This window comes from Seriola lalandi, unplaced genomic scaffold (assembly GCF_002814215.2).
Source record: "Seriola lalandi dorsalis isolate HSWRI2012SDOR001 ecotype SW California unplaced genomic scaffold, Sedor1 jcf7180002053912, whole genome shotgun sequence".
NCBI classification, from domain to species: Eukaryota; Metazoa; Chordata; class Actinopteri; order Carangiformes; family Carangidae; genus Seriola; species Seriola lalandi.
The window spans coordinates 272,392-296,612 of NW_019524465.1; the positions used below are offsets into that span (position 1 = coordinate 272,392).

General features: G+C 39.9%; 2 protein-coding genes across 3 annotated transcripts; both read left to right on the top strand.

Moving 5' to 3' along the window:
- The first annotated feature begins 968 nt into the window (after positions 1 to 968).
- Positions 969 to 11,887, top strand: hao2 (hydroxyacid oxidase 2 (long chain)). Of its 2 annotated transcripts, XM_023402262.2 has the most exons (9): positions 969 to 1,081; positions 2,777 to 2,836; positions 6,823 to 6,975; positions 8,733 to 8,884; positions 9,492 to 9,775; positions 10,225 to 10,446; positions 10,717 to 10,875; positions 11,216 to 11,285; positions 11,381 to 11,887. In XM_023402262.2, exons 2-9 carry the CDS (start codon positions 2,820 to 2,822, stop codon positions 11,434 to 11,436), a joined length of 1,113 nt encoding a protein of 370 aa, XP_023258030.1. In that variant the 5' UTR covers positions 969 to 1,081; positions 2,777 to 2,819; the 3' UTR covers positions 11,437 to 11,887. The 2 variants fall into 2 exon arrangements, with proteins under 2 accessions (XP_023258030.1, XP_087029058.1); XM_087172932.1 differs by lacking the exons at positions 969 to 1,081; positions 2,777 to 2,836 and adding an exon at positions 6,295 to 6,453.
- Positions 11,888 to 12,415: 528 nt separating this feature from the next.
- LOC111652111 (kelch-like protein 9) lies at positions 12,416 to 23,090 on the top strand. Its single transcript, XM_023402259.2, has 11 exons — positions 12,416 to 12,625; positions 13,891 to 13,944; positions 14,873 to 15,015; positions 15,182 to 15,381; positions 15,472 to 15,604; positions 16,609 to 16,805; positions 17,026 to 17,101; positions 17,399 to 17,956; positions 18,095 to 18,274; positions 18,659 to 18,772; positions 20,760 to 23,090. The coding sequence occupies exons 2-11, from the start codon at positions 13,940 to 13,942 to the stop codon at positions 21,254 to 21,256; spliced, it is 2,103 nt and encodes a 700-aa protein (XP_023258027.1). The 5' UTR covers positions 12,416 to 12,625; positions 13,891 to 13,939; the 3' UTR covers positions 21,257 to 23,090.
- Positions 23,091 to 24,221: the final 1,131 nt, after the last annotated feature.

Here is a 24,221-nt window from a genome sequence, read left to right on the forward strand (position 1 = left end):
ACAACTTCTCGGGGCGTTTTGTTTTGTCCGCGGTGAGCTGAGACACTGTGACATTACCATCAATCCATCACTTATGTGTGGGGATCCTAACATAACAAGCTCATGATATCAAAGGTTGGGACATCTGTGTTATATATGTAAAGAGCCTCAAAACACCTGTCAAAGTTCACACTCTGTTCGACAAGTTTGACATTTTCAGAGAGAATCATGGCGCTTTGCAAAGTTTTTGTTAGCTTTGTTTCTCTAGCTTTTGACTCTTATGCATATTTGATCAGAGTCGGATAAAGTCTAGTACTTTCCGGCTCCTTGATATAGTGATCTGTGAGTGACACTTAAAAACAACTAACACCAACTAGTGCTAAAATGCAAGTGCTGGTTTATGCATCAAAAGCTTGAAGGAAAAACAGGTAATCAGTAGCCAAAGTAAAAGCTTGACTTAGCTGTTTTTGTTTCCCTGTGCAGTGAAGATTAAGTATTAACTAGGAAGATTACTTAATTTGCTTTGGACACTGATTCACTCACTTAGACAAACACATAAAGGCCTTCATGAACATTCAAAACACAGGGAGAAAAAGGATTGCAGGAAAGAAAGAAAACAAGGGAGGAAAGAGGAAGGAGGGAAGGAGAGAGTGGCAGGAAGGAACAGGGAAAGAATTTACAGAGGAAAGAGTAAAGGAACAAAAGGAAAAAAGGAGCAAGGATGAGGAGAAGGAGGAAAGGACAGATGAAATAAGGGAGGGAAAGAAGGAGGATGGCTCAAGATGGAAGGATGAAAGTTAGGAGGGAAAGAAGGAAGAAAGGACAGAAGGAGAACAGGAGGTGTTTGTTGCTCCGATAAACAATTGACCTGAACAAGCTTTTGGTGGGTTTTGGCACAAAGAGAGGCCGCGGCCCAGAGTGCTGACGAGAGGCTTAGCTGGTGTTGAGCCACTGTGGGAGGAGCATGACACTGTGAGGGGGGAGAGAGGTGGGGGAAGGCAGAATTGGGGGGGCAAGGGTGGGGTGGGGGCTTTGACACGACCCTGTCACATGAAAGGGGAACTAACACGTAGCGTACGCCAGCCAAGCAGCGCAGGTGAAGGTAAGACACTGATTTTATCCACTCCAGTAGCTGTATTTATTCACACTGTGTAAATACTGTGTAGGATTCTGCTTTTCCGTTGTTTACCTTTGACCTAAATGTAAACACCTAGAGTTTGTCCACCAGATACATGAATGATAGCAACAAGGTGTCAGGATGTGTTTATGTGCTGGTGATGTGCAGCACTCCTAGCCACTGAAACATAAGCAAGGCCTGTGTGACATATACAAATAATCTATAACAGAAGCAGGCTAGATCTTAACCTTGTTTAGTATTGCACACTAAATACCAAACACCAGGTATTCTAGAAACTCACCTGGACAATGTGCTATCAGCAGCCATTCAATGGGTCTAAATGACCGACACCTTTCAGAGTCTACACAGGACAGAGGCTCACATTCATCAAACACATCCAGCCACAGGGAAAATAATAAACCTACAATAGAATTCAATAATATTCATATACTTTTTTTTATAATTACAACTATTTTGTAGAGATTATGAAAGTGTTATTTCTTCAGTAATACAAAAATAGAGAAGAAAACACAGTAAAACTAAGATGTTCAGTATCAACATAAATACATTCTAGTTAAAACTGACAAAGCCTGCAGAGACCAGGAAGTGAGTTTGTGCAGTGTTGTAGAGTGTGTGGTTTAACATCGTGTTTACAAAAGTAACAGGTGTGACATCAGAGGTCAGTTACAGTTTTTTATAGAGGCACTGAGTGTGTAGCGTGCAGTACTGACACAAATGCATTAAATTAAAGTTTCCTTATGTTTACCTGCTTTACAGATGTTGAATGGAGCTTTAAGAATGGACTTTCACTCATTCAGTATTGCACTGCCCTCAAGTGTTCATAGTTGAAAGCTTAGACAACAGGATTTTTGGTGGAAAGATTTTAGTAACAGTAAAACTGTAACCGTATGTAGTACAGAATCATTTGTTTAATTAAATTAAGAGAAATACAGGCATTAAATTAGATCTACAGGATAAAACTTTGTCTGTCTGTACTAGCTTTGCAACCACAAATAATTCATCCTTTAAAAGACTCTGGATCATATTACAATTAGTGGTAGTTGTAACTGTAATACTACTAGTAGTAGTTATAGGGGTAATTATAGCAGTACTGTTTGTTTTTTCTATTTAGTCTATCTGACATAATAGACAATCAAGAACACAAATATGTCACACAAAATCATACATTTATATCAATAGTGGTTCTTTATATAAAGAGAATAAAGGTGGCAGTAGTAGTAGTAGTAGTAGTAGTAGTAGTAGTAGTAGTAGTAGTAGTAGTAGAGGTTGCAGGAGTGATGGTCATTTTATATTCATGAACTGAAAGTAACAACACAGCAGCAGTAGCTAGTGGCAGTACCACTAAAAATATTTTTGTAGTAGTATTATCAATATTTTTAATATTAGTAGTAAATGTTGTAGTAACAGCACAGTAACTGTGGCAATAGTGGCATTGCCATTTGTAATATAGTACTATAATGGTGAGTATTTTTGGTGGTCGAAGTGTAATATTTGAAGCAGCACTGGTGGTAGTAGCACTATTGGCAGTAGAAGGAGTAGCTGTGGTAGTTGTAGCAACTGTAGTCGAAGTAATAGGAGTAATGGTGGTAGTAGTATTAGTATAAGTAGCCGCAGCGGTAGTCAGCAGCAGTGATGGTAACTCCTCTGCTTCCTTCACAGGTTATGAGTCTATTGGGAAAAAAGGAAGCTCAGCTGAGAGAGAATGAACATGTGCAATCGGTGAGTAAACTGTGCGCAGGTAAATACGAGAAAGAAACTACTCTCTGTCTATTTATCCAGTGTCTGTCTGCTCAGAGAGAAAATACTGAAAAACACATGTAAACTGTTAATTTATAACTGTTTATCTAGAAAAAATGACTCAACAAAATGTTTAATCATTAATTAAAAAAAGAGCTATACTGTCAATTTTAAGATACTATTCTTTAGTTTTCTTTTAATTATTATACACCCTTGTTGCTATGTTTTGATCAATCTCAATTTAGATTTTTTTTATTGCTTAAGTGTTTATTAATTTATCTACATTTTTTCCAGTGATAAATCTCTATCAACTAATTTGTTGTCTATTAATTTGTAAAATGAATTCTATCAGTTAAGTGGTGATGCGTACAGATGGGCCAGGGCAGTTTTGATTGAGCTATGGAGAGCATGATTATCATCATCATTTTTGTAATCAATATTAGTTGTAATAAACACAGAATAACAATTATTACTGGCATGTTAAAGCACTAACACTTAAAAAAAAAGAAATAGATCTTAGGCCCTTAGTTAACACTAGGCACATGTGTTATGGGTCTTTATCACTTGATATCTTAATGTTCAACAAACTACTAATTCAGGTTTCCCTTCAGACCCCTTCAATTCACGAAACAGAAACAAAAGAAGAAAACTTGTACTGTATCTCACTGTCGTGATCCAAATTCCAGGGCCTCACTGCACCATGAACAAGAATGAGGTGCTTCCTCAGCAAATCCTCTGTAGAGTTTATACAAAAACCTCCAGCTGTTTTTATTCTTTAAGGCAGGAATTTAGGTGCAGGTAGGAATAGAGCTATACTTTCCATCCTAAACGTGCTACGCCTGAGCCTGATACCGTACATAGATGCCTCTTCAATTTAAATTAGAACTGCAACAAATGATCACTGTTATTATGCAATAATTCGATAATATTATTTTCAATAAATCATTTAGGGTATAACATGTAAAACGAAAATGTCCAGCAGAAGCATAAGGTACATAAAAAGGTAAAATGATAATGAGCAAATCCCACAATTGAGAAGCCAGAGCCATCATTTTTTTGACTGATAAATAATAACTATTATTTTTTTGACAACTGATTAAATATTACTCCACTGTAGTACATAACTCTATATTCAGGTATATCCAGTTAGTTTGTACTTCTGATATAAACATGGCAAGTACTTTTTGTCTACTTTAAAGACTTGTTTAGAAGGGTCCATCCAGGCAAATATGTAATCAAAACAGTAATTACTGTCAGCTGTGACAGAAATAACACCTACTGATTATACTGATTATAACAACACTTGCTGAGTCCCAAACACAACAAAAACAGCTCAAGCAACATTTGAGAAAAACAAATACATAAGTTATCTGATCTTAGGACATACATTTAACTTAGTTTTTAATATTTCCACGACTATAGTTTAGCAGTAGCTTTCTGAAATCGCAGGTGCATTGATATTTGGTGGGCTAAGGCATGTAATGTACCATTTCCTGTTGGTATTAAATAGTAAAGTTCTATAAACTAACATCTTGTGTTCTTCTAACTGTAAGAAAAGGGTATATATTATGTGGATATTATGTGGATTTGGGCCACAGGCTGCCTTTGAACTAAATTTGTGAAATTTTCTTATGTATACATATGAGTAACTACACATAACTTATGCTCAGTATTCAAGGCCTGACGTCATGTAACCGTTGTTGTTGGGCTACTGACAATAAAACTGGACGTTACCTACACCGTTAGCTTAAACGTGATTGATTTTGCGTTTTTCAACATCATTTACAAACTATAACAGTACACTAGATTTAAAAAAAAAAAAAAAAAAAAAAAAAAAAAAAGGAACTGATAGGGCTCCGACTTCATTATTCTCCCCAAATGTGACGCTGTAGGCTACATAAAACTGATACCTTACGAACCTAGCTTGATAATTGTGTTGTGATTATGTGTGTATTTTACAGTAAGTAAAACGAATTTAAATCAAACTGCTAAACAACTACTAACACTAACAGGCACTAAAAACTGTGTAACTTACCTAAACTGCAGCAGTTGGCCTCTCAAAAGTCGGTTGGTAGCACGAATCAGGAGTAACATCCACAAGCTAACAGGCTAACTAGCCCTGAATCTACGGTCTGACTGTGTGAAATGAACGAAACGGGAAAGCCGCGAAGCACCTAGCTCAGCCCCTTCGGCATTCTTCGGTGTATTGGCTGCAGTTCGGTTCGATTCGTACCCAACTGACAAAAATACCACTCGAAAACTACTCGGTCGGCCATTTTGGCCAAGCATTCGTACCTGTTGCGCAGCTGTATGAAGCCTAGCTAATTAGGTGATGAAGTCGACAAAACCCAAGTCAGTTTACGGTGCGTTTCACATGCACTCTTCCCTGTAATTACTTTTCACCCTGCGGTTCCCGCCTGCAAGGACGTGGCTTGAATCAGCCCATTGTGAAAACCAGTCACCTGTAACAGGTATGTCTCAAACTTAAGTCAGACTTCCGGTCTGATAAAAGCCTAACCCCCACCACTCCTAAAATGTAATAAATCCGGATAAAAGTCTATAAAGTTATATATTAATTCTATATTTTCAACCTGTTAAGTTAATTTAAGAATTTTTGTAGGCCCATGCACAATTTCCACTACATGATAGTCTAAAAGCTGAGATTAACTATTGGAATTGTTATATTTGTTCACTTATCGTCCAAATGTTTCAAAGTAAATGTTTCTTGCATCTGCTTCCACTAACTAAATTATAAATTATAAAATGTAAAGTGCACCCCAGGTTCCCAAATATTATCTGTCCTCCATGTCCTCATATAAAATATGATGCAATTATTTTATTATTTGTAATGCATTTTTACAGTGTGGTATTGCACCATTTACTTTAATAAGGATCTGAATTCTTCCAGGTCTGGGTGTACCACACTATATATCCAGCAATTTCACCATCTGTATAAAACCATCTGTGGTTAATGAGAATTTTTTTACTATCCCTCAATTAAGACATTACTCCTTATGAAGTCAGCGTTTTCTGAGGGCTTATAAAAAATATACCATTTTAAACAGTTGGCAACATGAAGACAACAACAGTGTCCCCGGTGTTAGCATGTAGGATTGTGTGTACACAGCCTGTAAACATGTATGCCCACATGTACTACTGTATGTACCATCTGGACCGCAGAGCACTGTGTCAGACGCCTCTTGTCCTCACTATAGTTGCAGTCACCATCAGCACATTTCCAGCTTGTGTAAACACAATAAGAGCAGGGGTCGCTCTCAGGTCACATACACTGTCAGTGGCTTTTATAGTGGCTCTATGAAAGTTTGATTCTGACTGATACAAAGGCAACACAGTGGACACAAGGACTGACACAGACACAAGGATTTAAACCTGTTCTAAAAAAGTAAAACAGTCATTTTAGTTGCTCAGATGTTAAGACGCGAAAGCTTGACTGTTCAGTTGCGGACCTTGTGATTACACTACATTTGCTGATAGAGGGGAGTTTCAGTTTGAGCAGTTATGTTGCAACTTCAGTCGTCCATGGAGGCTGTGTCATGTGAGAGTGAGGGACCTTGTTTATGACAGATCAATCATTTGCGGTAAGTCTTGAAGCTGTAACGTCGTGCCTGTACACTGGTTTTTCATTCTGTGCCTTAAGTGCCTGTTTGCTGTCTGTGCCTGCAGCAGTCTCCCTCACATGCAAAGCAACAAATCCTGTTTCCAGATGACACTGAATGAGAGCTGACTGGTTGTAAAGACAGAGGAGAATTAAGGAAATAAAGGGATATTATAGATATCATAAAGAGATATTTTGGACCATGAAAGTCTATGTTTTCAGCCAGTTATTATGCATATGGTGAAATCCTTCATCTTGAAATATGTTATATTGTTTATTTCATTCCTGTTCTGCGACAAACTAATATTAATAAGCATCAAACTGAGAATTTACGATCTCTGTTTCCCCACAGAGAGGGAGGTCGCTGCGCAGAGATGGCTATGGTATGCCTGACGGATTTTGAGGAGTATGCTAAAGAGCATCTCTCAAAGGCCACCTGGGATTATTATGCAGCTGGAGCGGACGAGTGCTGCACCCGGGACGACAATCTGCTGGCTTACAAAAGGTACAGTGGGGAAAAATAAAGTTGAACCCGGACGTTCGAGGTCATCACAAATACACAATTTCAGTGCAGCAATAGTGCTCTAATACTTGACAAATACATCTTTTCTATTTTTATTTATTGTAACAAACATGCCGGTCCATCTACAGACAGCACAGAGAGAGAAAACAGCATTTTTATTGACATACTGACTACAGATGTGCAGTCATTGTTGAGCTTGTGCAGTGTCACAAAACCACCTAAACTAATTTCCACTTTCTGACAAGCCCTTGAGAACTGATTAAATTTTATTTAAACTGTTTTAATATTAAACTGCAGGTCATGCGAGGACACAGCCTGTAAAAAAAAAGGCAATAAATTATTGTTTTTGTGAACTTTAAACTGCCGTGACTGATTTCTGTATATACATTACATGTGTGGTTGTGATTCCTTATAATGACAAACAGGCAGTTACATTTTAGCCAGTGCTCATGCTGCACTGTTGCTCCGGCCCCTTGTAGTGACTAAGGAATTGTGTTGAAAGTTGCACGAGCAATGGGACAAAGATAAATGATAGAGATAAAGATTTTTTCATATTGTCATAACTTTTCCTTTGTGTGTCCTCTTGTGCATTCCTCTCAGCTTTGCTAATGTCTTCAGAAAGACTTATAGGCTGTTTTCCTCACTGCAGTGATCTGTACATACATGTTTTTGCTACAACAAGCCTGTTACTAGGGATTTGTTTGCCAGTGCATTTGGTTAGAAATTTACCCCAGTAGGATTAAAGGTTGGGTTGTGTCCGGAATAGATAATGTTAGGTCGGAGCTTTGGGAAAAGAAAATCACGGTGTCCTGTCTCTGCTTATTCAAAGAAATATGACTTGTCTAGCAAAAACAACATGTTATCGTCTCAAGGCGGCTTTCTCCTGAAACAATGGCTCTATGTGACAATAATGGATACTAAGATTTCACAATGCTTCGTCAGCAGGTTGGATTGGTTCCATAGTTAGCTCAAGATTTTTTTCCCTCCAGAGGAGGGAAATTAAGCAGAATGACTCAAATTTAAATAAAATTTAAGAGAATTACATATTTTGATTTGGTGAAATGTTTCTTTGAATTAAATTTAAAGCTCCTGCATTGGTTGAGACAATATAAACCATTAGAGATGTTGTTATATGATTCTTACCAGGCTAGCTGTCACTTTGATATCTGTATTATATGGTGTATCAGGCCACCAATGTTTCAAATCAATGAGCCTGACTGGATTTTTATTAAGATATTTTGGATCAGTATGAGAAAGTTGTCTGTTCGATAGCTTCTCAGTTGATTATATAAATTAATACAGTACATAATGATACTGTGACATAAAAATACATATATCACAGTAGAGGATTTTAGGCCCATTAGAGCTGCAATGATTATTCCATAAATCGAATAGTAAATGGACAGAAATTAATCAGCAGCTATTTTGATGATCCATGAATCATTTCAGTCATTTTTCTGAAAAAAAAAAAAAAAGACAAAGATTTAGTGGTTTCAGCTGCTCAAATGTGAAAATGTACAGTAAAGTGAATATCTTTGGTTTATGGACGGTTCGTCAAACAAAAACAACACACAAACAAGCATTTGACGACATTACCTTGGTCCTAAGGAAACTGTCATGAGAAATTTTACTGCATTTGATAAACCTAAAGACTAATCAACCCCCCCCCCCCCCCCCCCCCCACCACCCCGTTATAGTTGATGTGACTGTTTACATGTTGATCTGCACTTCACACTCAGGATCCGTCTGAGGCCTCGCATCCTGCGGGACGTGTCAGTGAGCGACACGCGGACCACGGTGCAGGGCACAGAAATCAGCTTTCCAGTCGGTATCGCACCGACTGCCTTTCACTGCCTGGCCTGGCATGAAGGGGAGATGGCCACTGCTCGGGGTGAGGACTGTGTTTGTGTGGGTCAGTGACAGGTGTCACTTCATTTCAACAGAAATGATACCTGGCTCAAATGCTTTATTACAGAATTGTTCATTTTAATGTTTAAACGTCATTGAAAGACTCCTGCATTGGTTGAGAAAACAATGAGCTTTTGCCTTATAAAGCTCATAAAATCTCATAAACCCTTTATCAAATGTGGCTATTCAGAAGAGAAAATTAAGAATATTTCATAACATAACAAGTTTTCAAACTTCCTGAAAATTTTACACAATAATAATGTGAGTATACACAGCCAACACTAGATGGAAGCATACGACTGAAATAATCTTGTGCTGTCAGAAAGATACTGTGTTGGTCTTTTTTTTCTTTCATCAGCACAAAATTATTCAGTCAATTACTCTTTAAAACTTTCTTAAAGCTAGTTTATTCTTAACTAATAAACTGGACAACTGAGTTTTCCATTATAAATTAATTATTTGAGTTGATTAATTAAAACACTGGCAGTGCACTTTGGTGGAGCCAGTCTGAAGCACATGGGCACCCAGCTTACTGTGATGTAAATTTGATCTTGACAAAAGTAATACTTTTTCAACTTCCCGCCACACAGCAACAGAGGCTCTCAACACCTGCTACATCACCAGCACCTACTCCACCTGCTCAGTGGAGGAGATTGTAGCAGCGGCACCAAACGGTTACCGCTGGTTCCAGCTTTATGTGTACCGGGACCGGAAGCTGTCGGAACAGATCGTGCACCGGGTAGAGGCGCTCGGCTACAAGGCCCTGGTCCTCACCGTCGACGTCCCCTACACGGGGAAGCGCCGCAACGACATCCGCAACCAGTTCAAGCTGCCGCCTCACCTCAAGGTCAAGAACTTTGATGGAGTGTTCCAGGTAAGAGCAGATTAAAAAACAAAATAAATCAATAAAAACATGTTTTTGTCTTGTTACATCAAACGTAAAATTCTAGTCTTGTTATTATTTTATCTACATTTCGCCACCATATAATTACATTTCTAAATAAAAAAACTTCACTTATAATTATTGCTCATCTAAGAACTTTTGCACTAATTTAACTACCTTTTTTTTTTTACCGCATATTAGCGTGTAGCTTGAGACAGTTTAATCATATTTTGTGCATCAGAAATTACTTGTATGATCTGTGAAATATGGCCAGAAGTCATATATACAAAATATTCAAACTCCATGTACCAACAGTGTCAGATCTGCCCGGTAACAATAGGAACTATCAATACCAGTACAAGAAAAAGCAGTACTCCAGAATACATTTTTATAGAAAGTGGAAACTTAAAGAAGTTGTATTGGTACCACTACACTGTCAGCAAGAGACGGCGGGCCCAGAAGAGTACGGGATCCCGGCCAACACCTTGGACCCCTCCATCAGCTGGAAAGACGTGTACTGGCTGCAGTCCATCACCCGCCTGCCTATCATCATCAAGGGCATCCTGACCAAGGAGGACGCCGAGCTGGCCGTTGAGCACGGCGTCCAAGGCATCATTGTGTCAAACCATGGGGGGAGACAGCTGGACGGTGGCCCAGCTTCGGTACCACATCACCTCTTACATTATATTTAAGATCTTCTTGTTTATGAAGTCATGTCTGTAGAAGGGATCCAAGCCTTACTTTAATGTCTGATAGAAACAGTAATCATGCAGCTTAGTGATGGTAGTGGTAATGCTAGTAGTTGTAGAAATAGAAAAAGTAGTAGTAGTTGCTCAGCCTGTGTAACATACAGGGTTCTCCACACATACCAGACTGTGCACTGTTTCTATAGTATGATGGCCTTGATATATCTTCACCTCTGCTGCTACCAGATCGACGCGCTGTCTGAGATCGTGGACACGGTGCAGGGCAGGATCGAGGTCTATCTGGACGGAGGCATCAGGACAGGAAGTGATGTATTGAAAGCCCTGGCCTTGGGAGCCAAGTGCGTTTTCATTGGCCGTCCAGCAGTGTGGGGCCTTGCATACAAGGTAGGACGGCAGCACTGATATGACTGTAGGTGACACTCTGTGTGTGTCTTTTTCAGATTGATTACAGCCACATTAGGGTTTTTCTTCTCATTGAAATATTTTTACTGACAATTATCTGGTTATATTTACACATTTCCTCTCCTGTTTAGATTCTAACCCATATCTACAAGCTCTACTAACCACTGTCTAAAGTTTATCCTTGAAAGTCACTGACACTGTTGGAGCAAAGGCCTTGGTCTAAGATTTATGTGGTTTAAATTGTTCTTGACTTTGATTTTATAGACATTTACAGATTGTTTTTTGTCTTTTATAGTAATTTGGTTCCTGTGTGATGTTTCAGGGTGAGGAAGGAGTGAGGGAAGTACTGCAAATCTTAAATGACGAGTTCCGTCTATCCATGGCTCTATCAGGTGGGTGATCAGTGTCGCCTTTTGTGCCGAAACAACTACAGCAGTATTCTGCCTCAACTAAAAGAACAATTACTTTTTGCATGCATCTAATTCAGGTTGCAGGAACGTGGCTGAAATCAACAGGAACTTGATCCAGTTCTCCAAACTCTAACTACTCCAGCAGAGGGCAGCACTGAGGAGGACCCACTGAACAGGACTCACTACTGACTCAAACCAAAAGTGTTGAACAAGAGCCTGCATCAGACTGCATCAAGTCAAAGTGAAAGATGTCACCTCAGAACGCATGTCTTAATCACGTCAAAGGAAACATGATACATGCAAGCAGCTTCCATGATTTGGAAATGACATCCACTGTGTATTCATGCCAGAGTGTATGGGTGCGAGATTGTCCTGGGGAAGCTGAGGGTCGGCAGCAGATTTAGCAAGTGAATAATGAAAGTGTTTATGCTTTTGGATTAGAGGGGGATGGAAGCACTTAATGATCATGAAACCAACCTCCTTTGGTTTTACTGTAACGAATGCAACAGATGATGACATACACGACGGTTTGAAATGCTGCCAGTGCTTGTGCTTTAATAAACACCTGCTGAGGGTGATGAAGACTTGTTGCACCTTTCTGTATCTGTTAAAAGTAGGTGAAAACAGGATGTAGATGTAGCAGAAGTCTGTCTTTTGTTTTGGTTTCATAAATTTATACATACATTTAATCCAGGGAAGAAACATGACACAACATCTTTACAATACACTGGTTTAAGGGGATTATCTGAATGAACAGGACAGGAAAACTAACCTGGTCAGTGCTTGAACCTCGCTACAGCTGGAGGCCAGATTCACACCAGCTTCTAGAGAACAAGAAGAACTATCAAAAAAAAAAAGGTCAAAAGATGATTTTGTCTATTGTTTTTGCATTGGATTTTCAATCAGGAAAAGACATGAAAATACTATAAAACATGTAAGACTGAATGATAAACAGTTTTTGACAAAACATTAATGCATTTGAGATATCATGCTTGTTTTCTCTGGGCAATCAATCGGCCTGCTAGTGTGTCCACAAAATCTTAAAAACAGCTTGTGAAACTTTCTGCTTATTTCACTAACAGTGACACACGCAGATGCGGAAAGACACAAGCAATGAGAAAGAGAAGTAACACAGGAAGTGAGTGAGGTCTCGGTTAAGCTAAAGAAACGGCAATACTCACTCAGATGCTTCAGCTCTCCAACCAGCTGGCGCAGCGCAGCAGACACTCTCTGCTCAGTCTTCCTCTCAGAGTTCTGGTTGGTTAGACGATCAGGCTGGAGGGAGGCCTCAGGTCCAGTCTGCTGAGGAGGATTTCTTCAAGGTAGGTCACCCGAGGATGCACCTTTTGTGCGTGTTATAGATCTGGCCTCCAGAGGTAACGGCAGGCACAGTACATGATAATCAAGAACCAAAAATTCATATGTGTGTGTAGAAATACGGTTCGGTTTCAGCTGTACAGGAAGGTAAATTTGGTCTAGAATGCGGCACTAAACTACTCAATTTAAGTTTGCTAAGTGCATTGTATTCATTGCACTGATCTGTTGTGTGTGTTCATTATTACACTTGTCAGTTGAGAAATATCTTGAGTGGGGCAACTGTATGTCACAATGTTGACAAAATTAACAAACTTCCTTAACCCTAAACTTCTTCTATGTTACGGCACAATGCAAAGACACGGCATTAAATGCTTTTAAATCATATATCATCAAAGTCCTTGATCCATTATGGTGGGACATGAAGATGACTGAGGTCAGAGTTCACTTAAGAGCAGTAAAACATCAATATAGAGCTTTCTTTTGTCCATATTCCACTCCTACACATTATGGAAACGACCTCACAATCATCAACACATTTGTCAGTGTATTAATGCGTTGGAGGCGGCAAGAGTCACCATTGTTTAAAGGAGACGCCAACGTATTCTCTGCTCTCATAGAATACAATGATAATTAAACCTGTCAGATCAGAAGTTCTAATGAATTCAAATGAAGCAGATGGCAAACTGTAATACAACAGTAATCACAGGTGGTATCTTTACAGAGTGCACTGCAGACTAACAATAGAAACAGCAAATAAGGATAATAACTAATATAACTAATAACTATCAAATAGATAGTGACATATTGGTTTTATTAACAATAAACGTGTGGAGAAAATGGAGCCTTTGATGCGGCTCATTTATCGGACGGTAACCTAACTGAAGTTTCAGATTGCAGTACAGAGGACGTGGGAACTGAATGTTTTAGTGCTCAGCAAACACAGTGCTGTAAATAAAACCACAGATCTGTCACTGACCACGTATTAACATGACGGTTTTACTGGGAATTTTTTTTTAAAGGTTTTGAAAAGTCAAGTTCAGTGAATCTTCTACTCTCTGTCAACAAGTGAGGTCACATGAAACACACGGTAGTTTGATGTGCTGTGAAAAAAAGATAAAATCACCTCTCGAAACTTTCTGACTAAACTTTTAAGGTTTCGCATGGATGAGCTGGCTAGACGTTTACTGCTCGCTATATGCTACCAAACAGTCCTGTGTAGCCCCAAAAATATATCTCTGTCCACTAAAACTCTTCTTTTGTCTTCACGTAGGAGGTCTCACCAGCGAAACAACAGTCCTCAGCACCAGGGGGCCAATGATATGGGGTACGGTATTTTTTTGTTTCCTTTTTACAGCACATAGTTTCAACAGTCTTGTATAATATTATAATAGAAAGTATTTAAAGGTGTCATTGAATTTATCACTCAATGGAGCCGAGTCTTCAGGTTTGAAAGAAAATCACAGAAGTGTTTGACTTCCCTGTTTTCATGTCTGAGCCTTTGCCTACAATCATTTCGTTGCATCTGTTTTGACCCCTCCTGCTGTACAGTTGGCTTAATGCTCTGTAATGTAATGTAACCCTTTTTTCTTTTTTTTGTTTATTTGTCAGGTCAGGATGTTTAAATTTTCTGAAGAACTCTGAAACATCCTCTTCAGTTTAATGTGCTTGTAAAATAATCTTTTAATCTGTTTCTGTCAGTATTTTCTTTATCTTTAATTTCACCTACACAAACTTTGTGAGTCAGGAAACAGTTCAAGAGTAGAAGTGGTTTAGCTGAAACCGATTTAATGGTTCCTCCTTTTCAGGTCACAGAGGACGCAGTACAAAACAGATAAGGGACTTTTGTCAGCTGGGTTGAGGAGGCAGGAAACAAGCTCCATTAATTAAATTCCTCACATTAGAAGTGGTTAAATCTACGTTTTGAGCCATGAGGTCTGCCTGTTCCACTGAAGAAAGTGGTACTTCTACACAACCTAAGAGGAAGTGAGAATAAAATTCTACCGTCAACATGAAACTGCCACAGTCAACAAGCCTTTCAAAATAAATCTTTGCCCACGCTTACTAAGCTTATCGTCCATTATTAGACATAAAAGGTTTATAAACCCAAATCAATGAAGCTGTTTTGGATGCAGACTTGACATTATAATACAAAGCCAGACACCTCTGAACATCATTCATTGTTAATTACTAGGAGAAGCAAAACAACACAGTAACGCACAACCTGCTCTTGCACCACGTTTCCTCTTGTGTAGGGGAAGCGGAGACGACAGCGGGCCAGGGAGGCTGAGCCGCAGACTGTCTCGCCTGGGCAGCAGGCATCAGTCCAGGGATCCACCGAGACCTCCGGCTCAGCCAGAGAGACCTGCTGTTCCACCTGACAGACCTGTTCACCAAGGTGTGCAACCGCTGGCTCTCTGTAGCTTTGATTTTATCTTGTAATTATAAATCCCAACTGACACAAAAGATCTGTATCTGAGGTCATTTTGTCTGCAAACCCAGAACAGTGTCATGACGTTCTTCATCTTTCAATATCAGTTCTCCTTTTGGGTTTGGTGTTATAGATGACAGGCCTTCTCCATCAGCCCCTGCTTCACTTCCACCTCCTGCTCCTGCTCCAGCTCCAGCACTGGGTCCTGTTCCTCTTTCCCTGCCCAAGGAAACGCCACCTAAACGCCCGGACAAAGCAACAAAGCCCAAACTTCCTCCTCGCCCTCTGTCCAAGGTGTTCAGCAGCACTGATCATGGAGCAGCTGTGTTGCAGGTATATATTTGTGACTTACAAACTAATTTTAAAATATGACATGCCAAAGTATTCATGACAAATATTGTTTTTGGTTTTTCTTCCTCACAGGGCTTTGATACTTTTCGGGCAGATGAGACTCTCTGTGATGTTGTCTTGGTTCCAGGGGACAGCAAGGACACGTTTCCAGTCCACAGAGTCATCATGGCTTCATCCAGTGACTATTTCAAGGCAATGTTCACAGGTGAGCGGTCCTCTGTCACACAGCTGGAGGCAGACAACATAAAAAACTCAAGATATGGTGAAATGCATACAGTGATGAGTGCACTACAAAATAATGCAACACAGCAGAACAGCAAAAGACAACATTAGGGTATACGCAACTTAATACAGTATCAGTGGAAGTGCTGGCTCTGAGAATGCTACCATCAGCATGCGAACACCCTTACAGTAAAAAAGAATTGGACAAATTTGAATTTTGACCTCATGATAGCACAGTTTTAAAAGTTAAAGAATCATGAGAGTGATTATAATTCATCCTAAGGAAAACATGAATGTCTCAACCAAATTTCATTGTAATCCATTGTAAAAAAAAAAAACAAAACAAACATTTCTGACATTTCCATCCCTAAGGGCTAAAAACACAAACACATCATGTCCAAAGAAGTATCACTGTGAGGCTGCAATACTTTGAAAAACAAAGTGAGAATGAAAAATGTACTGTCAGTCTACTTTTAGATTCTTACCACTAGTGGCCCCAAAATATAGTTTGTCCTGAGCTTGGTGCCAGAGGAAAATAGCCTTGTGGAACGGGGTTATTATGAACTGGAAATGTTATTATGTACTGTAATGTTGCCATTTTAGGACATCTCAGACTTCGCTTGTTAGGCTGTTATTAGCATACCACTGTTTTTAATGTACAATATGCCGAGCCACCTTGTTTGTGATTGTACAGCCTATGTAAATGCTAGCTTGTCTTCGCCATCTGATATTGTTTCAATGTCATTATGGAAGATAATATATAGAATAGCACGTTGTCAGGGTGGCATTACTCATTTACTTTTAGATAAACTTAAGCAAGAGAAAGTTGGAATTATCTCACTTCTGCATTACTTTCTTTCAGTTCATCATCAGGTTCACCTCATGTGGTTTATGTTTGAGCGGATAGTCTTTACAGCTGTGTCTTTGTATCTTGCTGACTGTGCACTTTGAGTCATTCTTTCACCTTGTCCTTGTCTCTGTGTTCAGGAGGCATGAGGGAGCAGGAGATGAGAGAGATCAAGCTGCATGGTGTCACTAAGTCGGGTTTAAAGAACATCATAGACTTCATTTACACATCCAAAGTCACCCTCGACATGAGTAATCTCCAGGACACACTGGAGGCTGCTAACTTCTTGCAGGTCATGCCTGTGCTGAGCTTCTGTAATCAGCTTCTGAGCAGTGAGGTGAGAGGTTTTTCTGCTCCTCTAATGTCACACACTGTGCCTCTGCAAAGTTTCATCAATGCATTTAAATTACACCGGCTCATTAAGATGTCCTTCCCATCCACACTTTCTCAGTGTCATATTTGATTGTTAGTTGCAGCTGCAAAATAGTTAATGTAAAACTGTGTATTTTTTATTATATTAATTTAACCCATCTATTTTCTGTATTGTTTGGTGACAGATCACTATTGATAACTGTGTGGAAGTTGAACGCATCGCAACAGACTTGCTCCTGGAAGATGTTCAGCTGAATATAGGTGAGATATAAAACTGACCTGAGAGCACAGTGACAAAAATACAATATTACATCTGCATAAATATATAGACGGGGTGGAAGGTGAGATTAGCATAGAACTTCTGTATTAGAGTTACAATCTCTTACAAACTTCATCAATCCCTAAAACCAATCCGTTATCTTCAGGAACTTGTCCATCACTAAAACATACAGTAAGACCATTAAAAGTTATTGTCCTAGGCGTCCTTTCGGTTCAAAAACTAAAATACTGAAAGGTTATGATGATTGTTGTTGATCCTCTTTGTTCTATCAAATCTAGGTGAGTTTGTGGGCCAGAACCTCTCAGCGTTGGTGCAGTGTGGCCGTTACCTCCAGCTCTCTGAGACCAGCATGGCCAACGCTCTGGCCAGCAACTCACTGGAAGGTTTCTCCGAACTGGAGCTCTACCACATTGCCAGAGGATGGCTGGACCACGACCCTTCCACACGTCACTCATCCGTCTACGCCTTAATGCGCCATATTCGCTTCCCACTGATGAGCCCCAGTGAGCTGATTCAGATCTCCCAGGATGAAGAAGAAGGAGGCGACTCCCTGATGCGCTCTGACACAGCCTGTGTGAACCTCCTGCTGGAGGCCAGCAACTACCAGATGATGCCTTTCATGCAGCCAGCCCTGCAAACTGAGCGGACGCAAATACGCTCAGACTCCACGCATATTCTGGCACTGGGCGGCGTGATGCGGCAGCAGCTGGTGGTGAGCCGGGAGCTGAGGCTGTATGATGAAAATACCAACCACTGGAGGGCCCTGAAGCCCATGGAGGTACCACGCTATCAGCATGGTGTGGCTCTTCTAGGCGGCTTCCTCTTCATCGTTGGAGGTCAGTGTTAATTTGTATTACTATAACTTACCTCACCTTCAGTTGAAGTCATGCATCACACTGTGCATTACTAACATTGACCAAATAATATGAAGTTATATTAAAAGATAATATTTCTGGTCCTCATTGATTTCTCAGGCCAGAGCACATACGACACCAAGGGTAAGACGGCCATAGACAGCGCCTACCGCTATGACCCGCGCTTCGACAAGTGGCTTCAGATCGCTTCGCTCAACGAGAAGAGGACCTTCTTCCACCTCAGCGCTCTGAAGGGGAAACTGTTTGCAGTGGGAGGGAGGAATGCCTCTGGGGAGATCGGTGAGCTGCAATTAATTCTTGTTCTACTTCTGCTGTCAGCACTGCTTTTACTACAGTCAGCTGATGAACTGATCATTCATTTTCATCATCAATTAATTTATTAATGCAATCCATAAAGAATTGAGGTTTAAATTAATTAAAGGAGGATTAATTCAGGAGAATATAACTGAAACAAGAAATATAATTGTTCCACTTATAATACTTCTGCTTCTACTCTCAGCACTGCTGCTACCATCACTGCTCCTTACTACAGCTGTAGTAGTAAGGAGCTACTAGTGGAGTTTTGTCAATGCACAAAAAACAAACATGTCAATCAGGATTGATTTCATTGCCTTTAGAAAGACAGATTATAAAATTTAACCCAAATGTCTCTGTCACCATCAGAAACGGTGGAGTGCTACAACCTGAAGAAGAATGAGTGGACATTAGTGAGCAGTATGGTGGAGCCTCACTATGGACATGCTGGAACAGTTCATGGGGGCCTCATGTTCATCTCAGGTAAAACCACAGTTCAACACACTGCCCCAGGGGTGGAAAGGAACCCTCTTGTGCTCAGAGGGTGTAATATGTCCTCTTGTCTTGTAAACACAATGATGGCTGAAGCTCTTGACAAGCAACCATCACCACCACCTGCTCCCAACAAGAAACCACATTCGGCAGCAGAGAAAACTTACATATAGCCCCTTAATATAATTATTAATTACAGTATATAAAGCCTTTACAAGTGGTGGTTTTTTAGAATGTGAAAAGCTATGGGATAAAATCCCATAAAAAATTGTTAAACATAAAATAGAAAAACATAAAAAGATTTAAACGGTTGTAAGTAAGTTAATTCTGCTTATTTAAAAGACTCAAAACTTTGTACAAGACACAATGGAGGAAGTGTCTTTCTAAACTACCCCTATTACTGTTTAAAAAGTGACTCAAGTAACCGCTCTCTGATGCAAGACCTCTGTGGTTAAGGTCTGGATACGTTAAGTTTACAGAAACTAGGGTAAGAGAAAGATCATGTTTCATATATAGCTTGCATTTGTGGTAAAAAGAAGAAACCAAGACTGACTGTATGACGACCCGTGCTTTGTACACCTGATCATCCAACCAGACTTTCTCACCATTTTAGTTTTCTTGCAGCTGCACAACAATGTCTTGCAGTTTTACCATTCCTCCACCAAGAGAGAGCAGTCATTGTTCACCCCATCGGTGGAGGTCAATAAAAAAATCCACACAAAGGTCATTTTAAGTTTCAACAAATGACCTGTGTACAGTGACTCCTGATGCAAAATACAGTATGATATATGGAGAGCATTTGTGCATTTTGGTGGATACCATCTCTTCTGAAAACACTCCCCAAACTGTCTTAAAACTGTCAATAAAAACAGCAGAAAAGAGCCAAGTGTGGAGGCAGAAAAGCCTTGAGGAGTGCTCTAAGCCTGCAATCCAGAGAGGGAATTTAAACAGGAATAAAAAGCCTAACTCTGGATTTACTTGCTGTGTTAATATCAAGCAGTTGGGTAAAATCTTCCTTTAAATCTCATTAACTCTTAAATGGATTTTGATTTTCTTGACCAATTGTGGTGCTTTTAAAGTGTCACAAACCCCATGTACCATTATTTATTGTACAGACAGAAGATACAAAATTTGGGCCACCCTGTCATTAATTTTGGGGTCCAACAATCAGAGTCTAGGATGTATTCATTCACATCTAAGCCTGTTTAGTTAGATTGTGACAAGCATTGGCTAAAGGTGACAAACGGTTCCACTTTGACAAGATGAATTATCAACAAAGCTTGTTTGGCCCACCTATTTAAAACCACTTCCTTTATAGCTGCACATTCTCATGAGCTGCTCTTAGCCTGATCTGTGGCAGGTTTTAAGCAACCTTGGACAGGAAATGGGCTTCTCATGTTGAGAGCAGAACCATAACTTTCACGTGTAGGACTGAGAGGCAGGAAATATAAAAACCTGCAGTTGAAGCAGGCCAAAGCGTTTATCATCAAAGTTCAACCCCATGACGCTATACTGTGGTGGCAACATATACCATCCACCAGAATACAACACATACTTTACTTGGACACAACACCCTGTATTTAGATCACATACTGTATTCACTGCAATGCTGCTAAGTAAAGGCATTTTCTCACATTTACGTAAGTGTGCATTTTATGTGAAATTACTAGCTGATTAATCTAAGAATAAATTCCTATTTGGATAATTGATCCATTGTGTTAGTCTTTTCTTTTAGGAGGTGATCAGACCAAGTAAACAATTTGATGACATTACATTGGTCTTCACATTTATCAACTACATGATTAACTGATTGATTGAAAAAAATCAATAACAACTATAAAACTGATAATTAGCTAGAGCACTAAAATACAGTTATACACTGTGTATTAATAGAACATATTTAGTGTGTCTAAGATCTTCTATGTGGAAATATCTTCAACATGCTGTAATATTTGTTGGATTCTCCTTTGTCACACAGGTGGCATCACACGTGACACATTCCAGAAGGAGCTTTGGTGTTATGATCCTGCTGCCGACACATGGAGTCGACGTGCTGACATGATTGAGTTGCGTGGCCTGCACTGCATGTGCACCGTCGAAGACAGACTCTATGTCATGGGCGGGAATCACTTCCGAGGCAGCAGCGACTATGATGACGTCCTAGGCTGCGAGTACTACAGCCCCGAGACAGACCAGTGGACGGTGGTGGCTCCCATGCCTCGGGGCCAAAGTGACGTTGGTGTGACTGTGTTTAATGGGCAGATCTATGTGGTGGGAGGGTATTCCTGGAACAGCAGATGCATGGTTGACATTGTGCAGCGGTACGATCCAGAGCAGGACATGTGGGACAGAGTGTTCAACGTGCTGGAGCCTCTGGGGGGGATTCGAGCCTGTACCATGACAGTTCATCTCCCGGAGGGGTCAGTGGACGAGGCTCAGATACAAGAGTGTCCGCTGCCCACAGCGAAGAGTTGAGAGCACACCACAGACAGGGGATTTCTGATTAACAAGACTAAAATTTAGCTACATGCTGTGTCGGAAAGAGGGCAAAACAGGAAATGGTGTGGGTTGCAAACACAAGCTGCAGGTGCAAGTATGGCTAGCTAGCTAACATTGGCATTCTAGAAAAAATTCTACAGCTGTCTATCGAACCCTATCTTTAGTGCTATTTCCTGTCCTTGCATTTACTGCCAGCCATGCAGCGTGTATCCTGCTCTGCTGCTTGTGTTCTTTCACTCGGCAGCCACAGTATGTAAAAGGAAATCCTCGGTCAAACCCACAGGTCAAAGTTCAGTCAGACTGAACTCTGAAGCAAAATAGGATCAGTTAGGATCAGAGGGCAAATCCAGAGGTATTTTTTGGTGGAAACTCAACTTCATCATGGAAATAATGTGATTGAACAAAAAATCTTACATAATTTTATCTTTTCACTATCATTCTCATAAAATAACCAAAAACATGCCAGATCTTTCATCTATCATGACGCACAAGCTCAGAGGAATACATTGAACTCTGTGTGTCATAATGGAGGATGAAGGAATTTGTTGCACAAAAGCCACAATGCGGTTAATTTGTGAGGGTTTTTAAGTGTCTGGATGATAATGGAGTTCTGTGGCACCGAGTCACAAGATGTAAGCTGGACTGTGGCTACAAAGACAGATTGTCTTTATTATGATTTTGGGAACTTGAATTGGAACTTGTTGTCCCTCTGTGAATGTATCCAGTGACTAACACAGAGGGTTTTCACAATAAACCTTGGGTTTATAGTCCAACAAGAGGCAATCACCTCAACAAAGACTGTGATGTAATTGCCCCAAAGTTTTTCAAACCAACAGACACTGTAAAACAATCTATATGAATTCCATAAAACATTAATATAAAGCAAAATAGCCTGTGATTTTTCAGCTCTTTATGCCCCCATAAAGCCTGTGGAGACTGTACTGCAGTTCATTTTCCCATGTCCCCAGGTGAAGCTGCCTGAGACTATATGGTTGAGAAAGAAAGAACCTGAATCATTACCAGCTGTGTCAGCGGGGCTGGTACTGTTTTCACCTTGTGAATCTGTGTGTAAGTGTGTCATCATGGCAAAATATGGTCCTGGAAACAACTACTGTGACCGAAACTAACACGAAAGCTGTTTTCAGTACTTTGGCAACTGTGAAAGATGCAGTCATGAAACTTTACAGGTGTGTATTTGAGATCAAAATGAAGGTCGTGTAAGATAGGTGTGGTCTGACCCATGAGTACTGAGTAGTAGTAATAACTACTCAGTACTCATGTAATAATGTAGTAATGAATACTGGGTACACATGTAATGTAGTTCATGACTACTGGGTACTCATGTAATGTAGTTCACGACTACTGAGTACTCATGTAATACTGTAGTAATAACTACTGGGTACTCATGTAATGTAATTCATTACTACTGAGTTCTCATGTAATGATGTGGTAATAACTACTGGGTACTCATGTAATAATATAGTAATAACTGCTGAGTACTCATGTAATGTAATTCATTACTACTGAGTACTCATGTAATAATATAGTATTAACTGCTGAGTACTCATGTAATGTAGTTCATTACTACTGAGTACTCATGTAATAATATAGTAATAACTGCTGAATACTCATGGGTCAGAATGATGATCTATAGTTACCGTTTGATAATGATTCATCAAAGTAAATGAGGACAGATGATGAGAAGCTTCTGGATTTAACTGCTGTATCATGTTGCTATTACACAAGCTCAGTCAATGACTGTCTGTATGTTGTGTTTTGTATATTTATATTAAAATGCAGTGTTTTGAGATTTGTTGATTATGCTCCTCATGTTACACTGAGAATCACATTATTCACTGTGAGCGAAGGCCAAACTCCCATTAGCTATGAAGGCAACAAGAAAAAGTGAAAGTCTTTCAACAGCTAAAAGCATATTAACACACACAAACGCGCGTGCGCGCGCACACACACACACACACACACACACACACACTGATGCAAGTGAGTGACGAAGAGACTACCCTTGAAAATTCATCCTTCACCTCCAGATAAGACAACAGTCAGCTGTGATATCGACTGGTATGTCAGGGACTACAAATACTGAAAAGCAGACAGTTACTATACTTGAATATATAATGAACAACATATTGCCAATACAAAATCAGTTATGTTTTTTGGATAAAAGATGCCCAAAGCTATTTTGAATCCACTTTAGCAGATCCACAATAAGACATGAGACATGACCTAATTTGGACTTTTGTGAACTTTATTAAAATAAAGCTAATACCTAAACCTCCATAGAACTTCAAAATAAACTATGTGGCTCAGTATCAAGAAACTAAATGGCGGTAGTGGTCTAAGCAGGCGCCCCATGTGTAGAGGCTACAGTCCTCGCTGCAGTTGGCCCCGGTTCGAGTCCCGCATCAGACGGCCTTTACTGCATGTCGTTTCCCCTCTCTCTGCTTTCCCATTTCCTGTCTCTCTCCACTATCCTGTCCAATAAAGGCACTTTAAAAAAGAAACTAAATGGCTTCTGCTCCAGAACTGAAGTGTATGGGGGAGGAAAAGGCCAAAGCCAAATATAATTCCAAATATTTACGTACATGTTAATTCTGATTAGAGAGATAAGAGAGAGTGCCTGTAACCAAAAGGTCACACAAGCCCTGCAACAGTCAGAGTTTCCACCACAGCCATTTGACCCAGTGTACCATTTACTGAGCAAACCATGGCCAACTGAAATCCATCACTGTGCACAGGAAAACAAATGTGGCCATCAATGTCAAATCTTGTTTTATTTGTCTGATCCGGCCTTGTAGTTTCCTCAGGGGTGGAAAGTACTTATAGTACAAAGGGTTGCTGTGTGTTGTTGTTGAGCACTTTGGAGACAAAGGTTTAAAATATACAAAGTGTTGCTAAAAGGGAACCAGTAGTGTTACATAAT

Bases quoted from the DNA above. Each gene is read 5' to 3' on its own strand.
- LOC111652111 (XM_023402259.2), top strand. The intron at 16,806-17,025 runs GTGAGAGGTTTT...GTTTGGTGACAG, and splicing joins ATCAGCTTCTGAGCAGTGAG to ATCACTATTGATAACTGTGT. The intron at 18,773-20,759 runs GTAAAACCACAG...TTTGTCACACAG, and splicing joins GGGCCTCATGTTCATCTCAG to GTGGCATCACACGTGACACA.
- hao2 (XM_023402262.2), top strand. The intron at 8,885-9,491 runs GTGAGGACTGTG...CCCGCCACACAG, and splicing joins GGAGATGGCCACTGCTCGGG to CAACAGAGGCTCTCAACACC. The intron at 11,286-11,380 runs GTGGGTGATCAG...CATCTAATTCAG, and splicing joins TCTATCCATGGCTCTATCAG to GTTGCAGGAACGTGGCTGAA.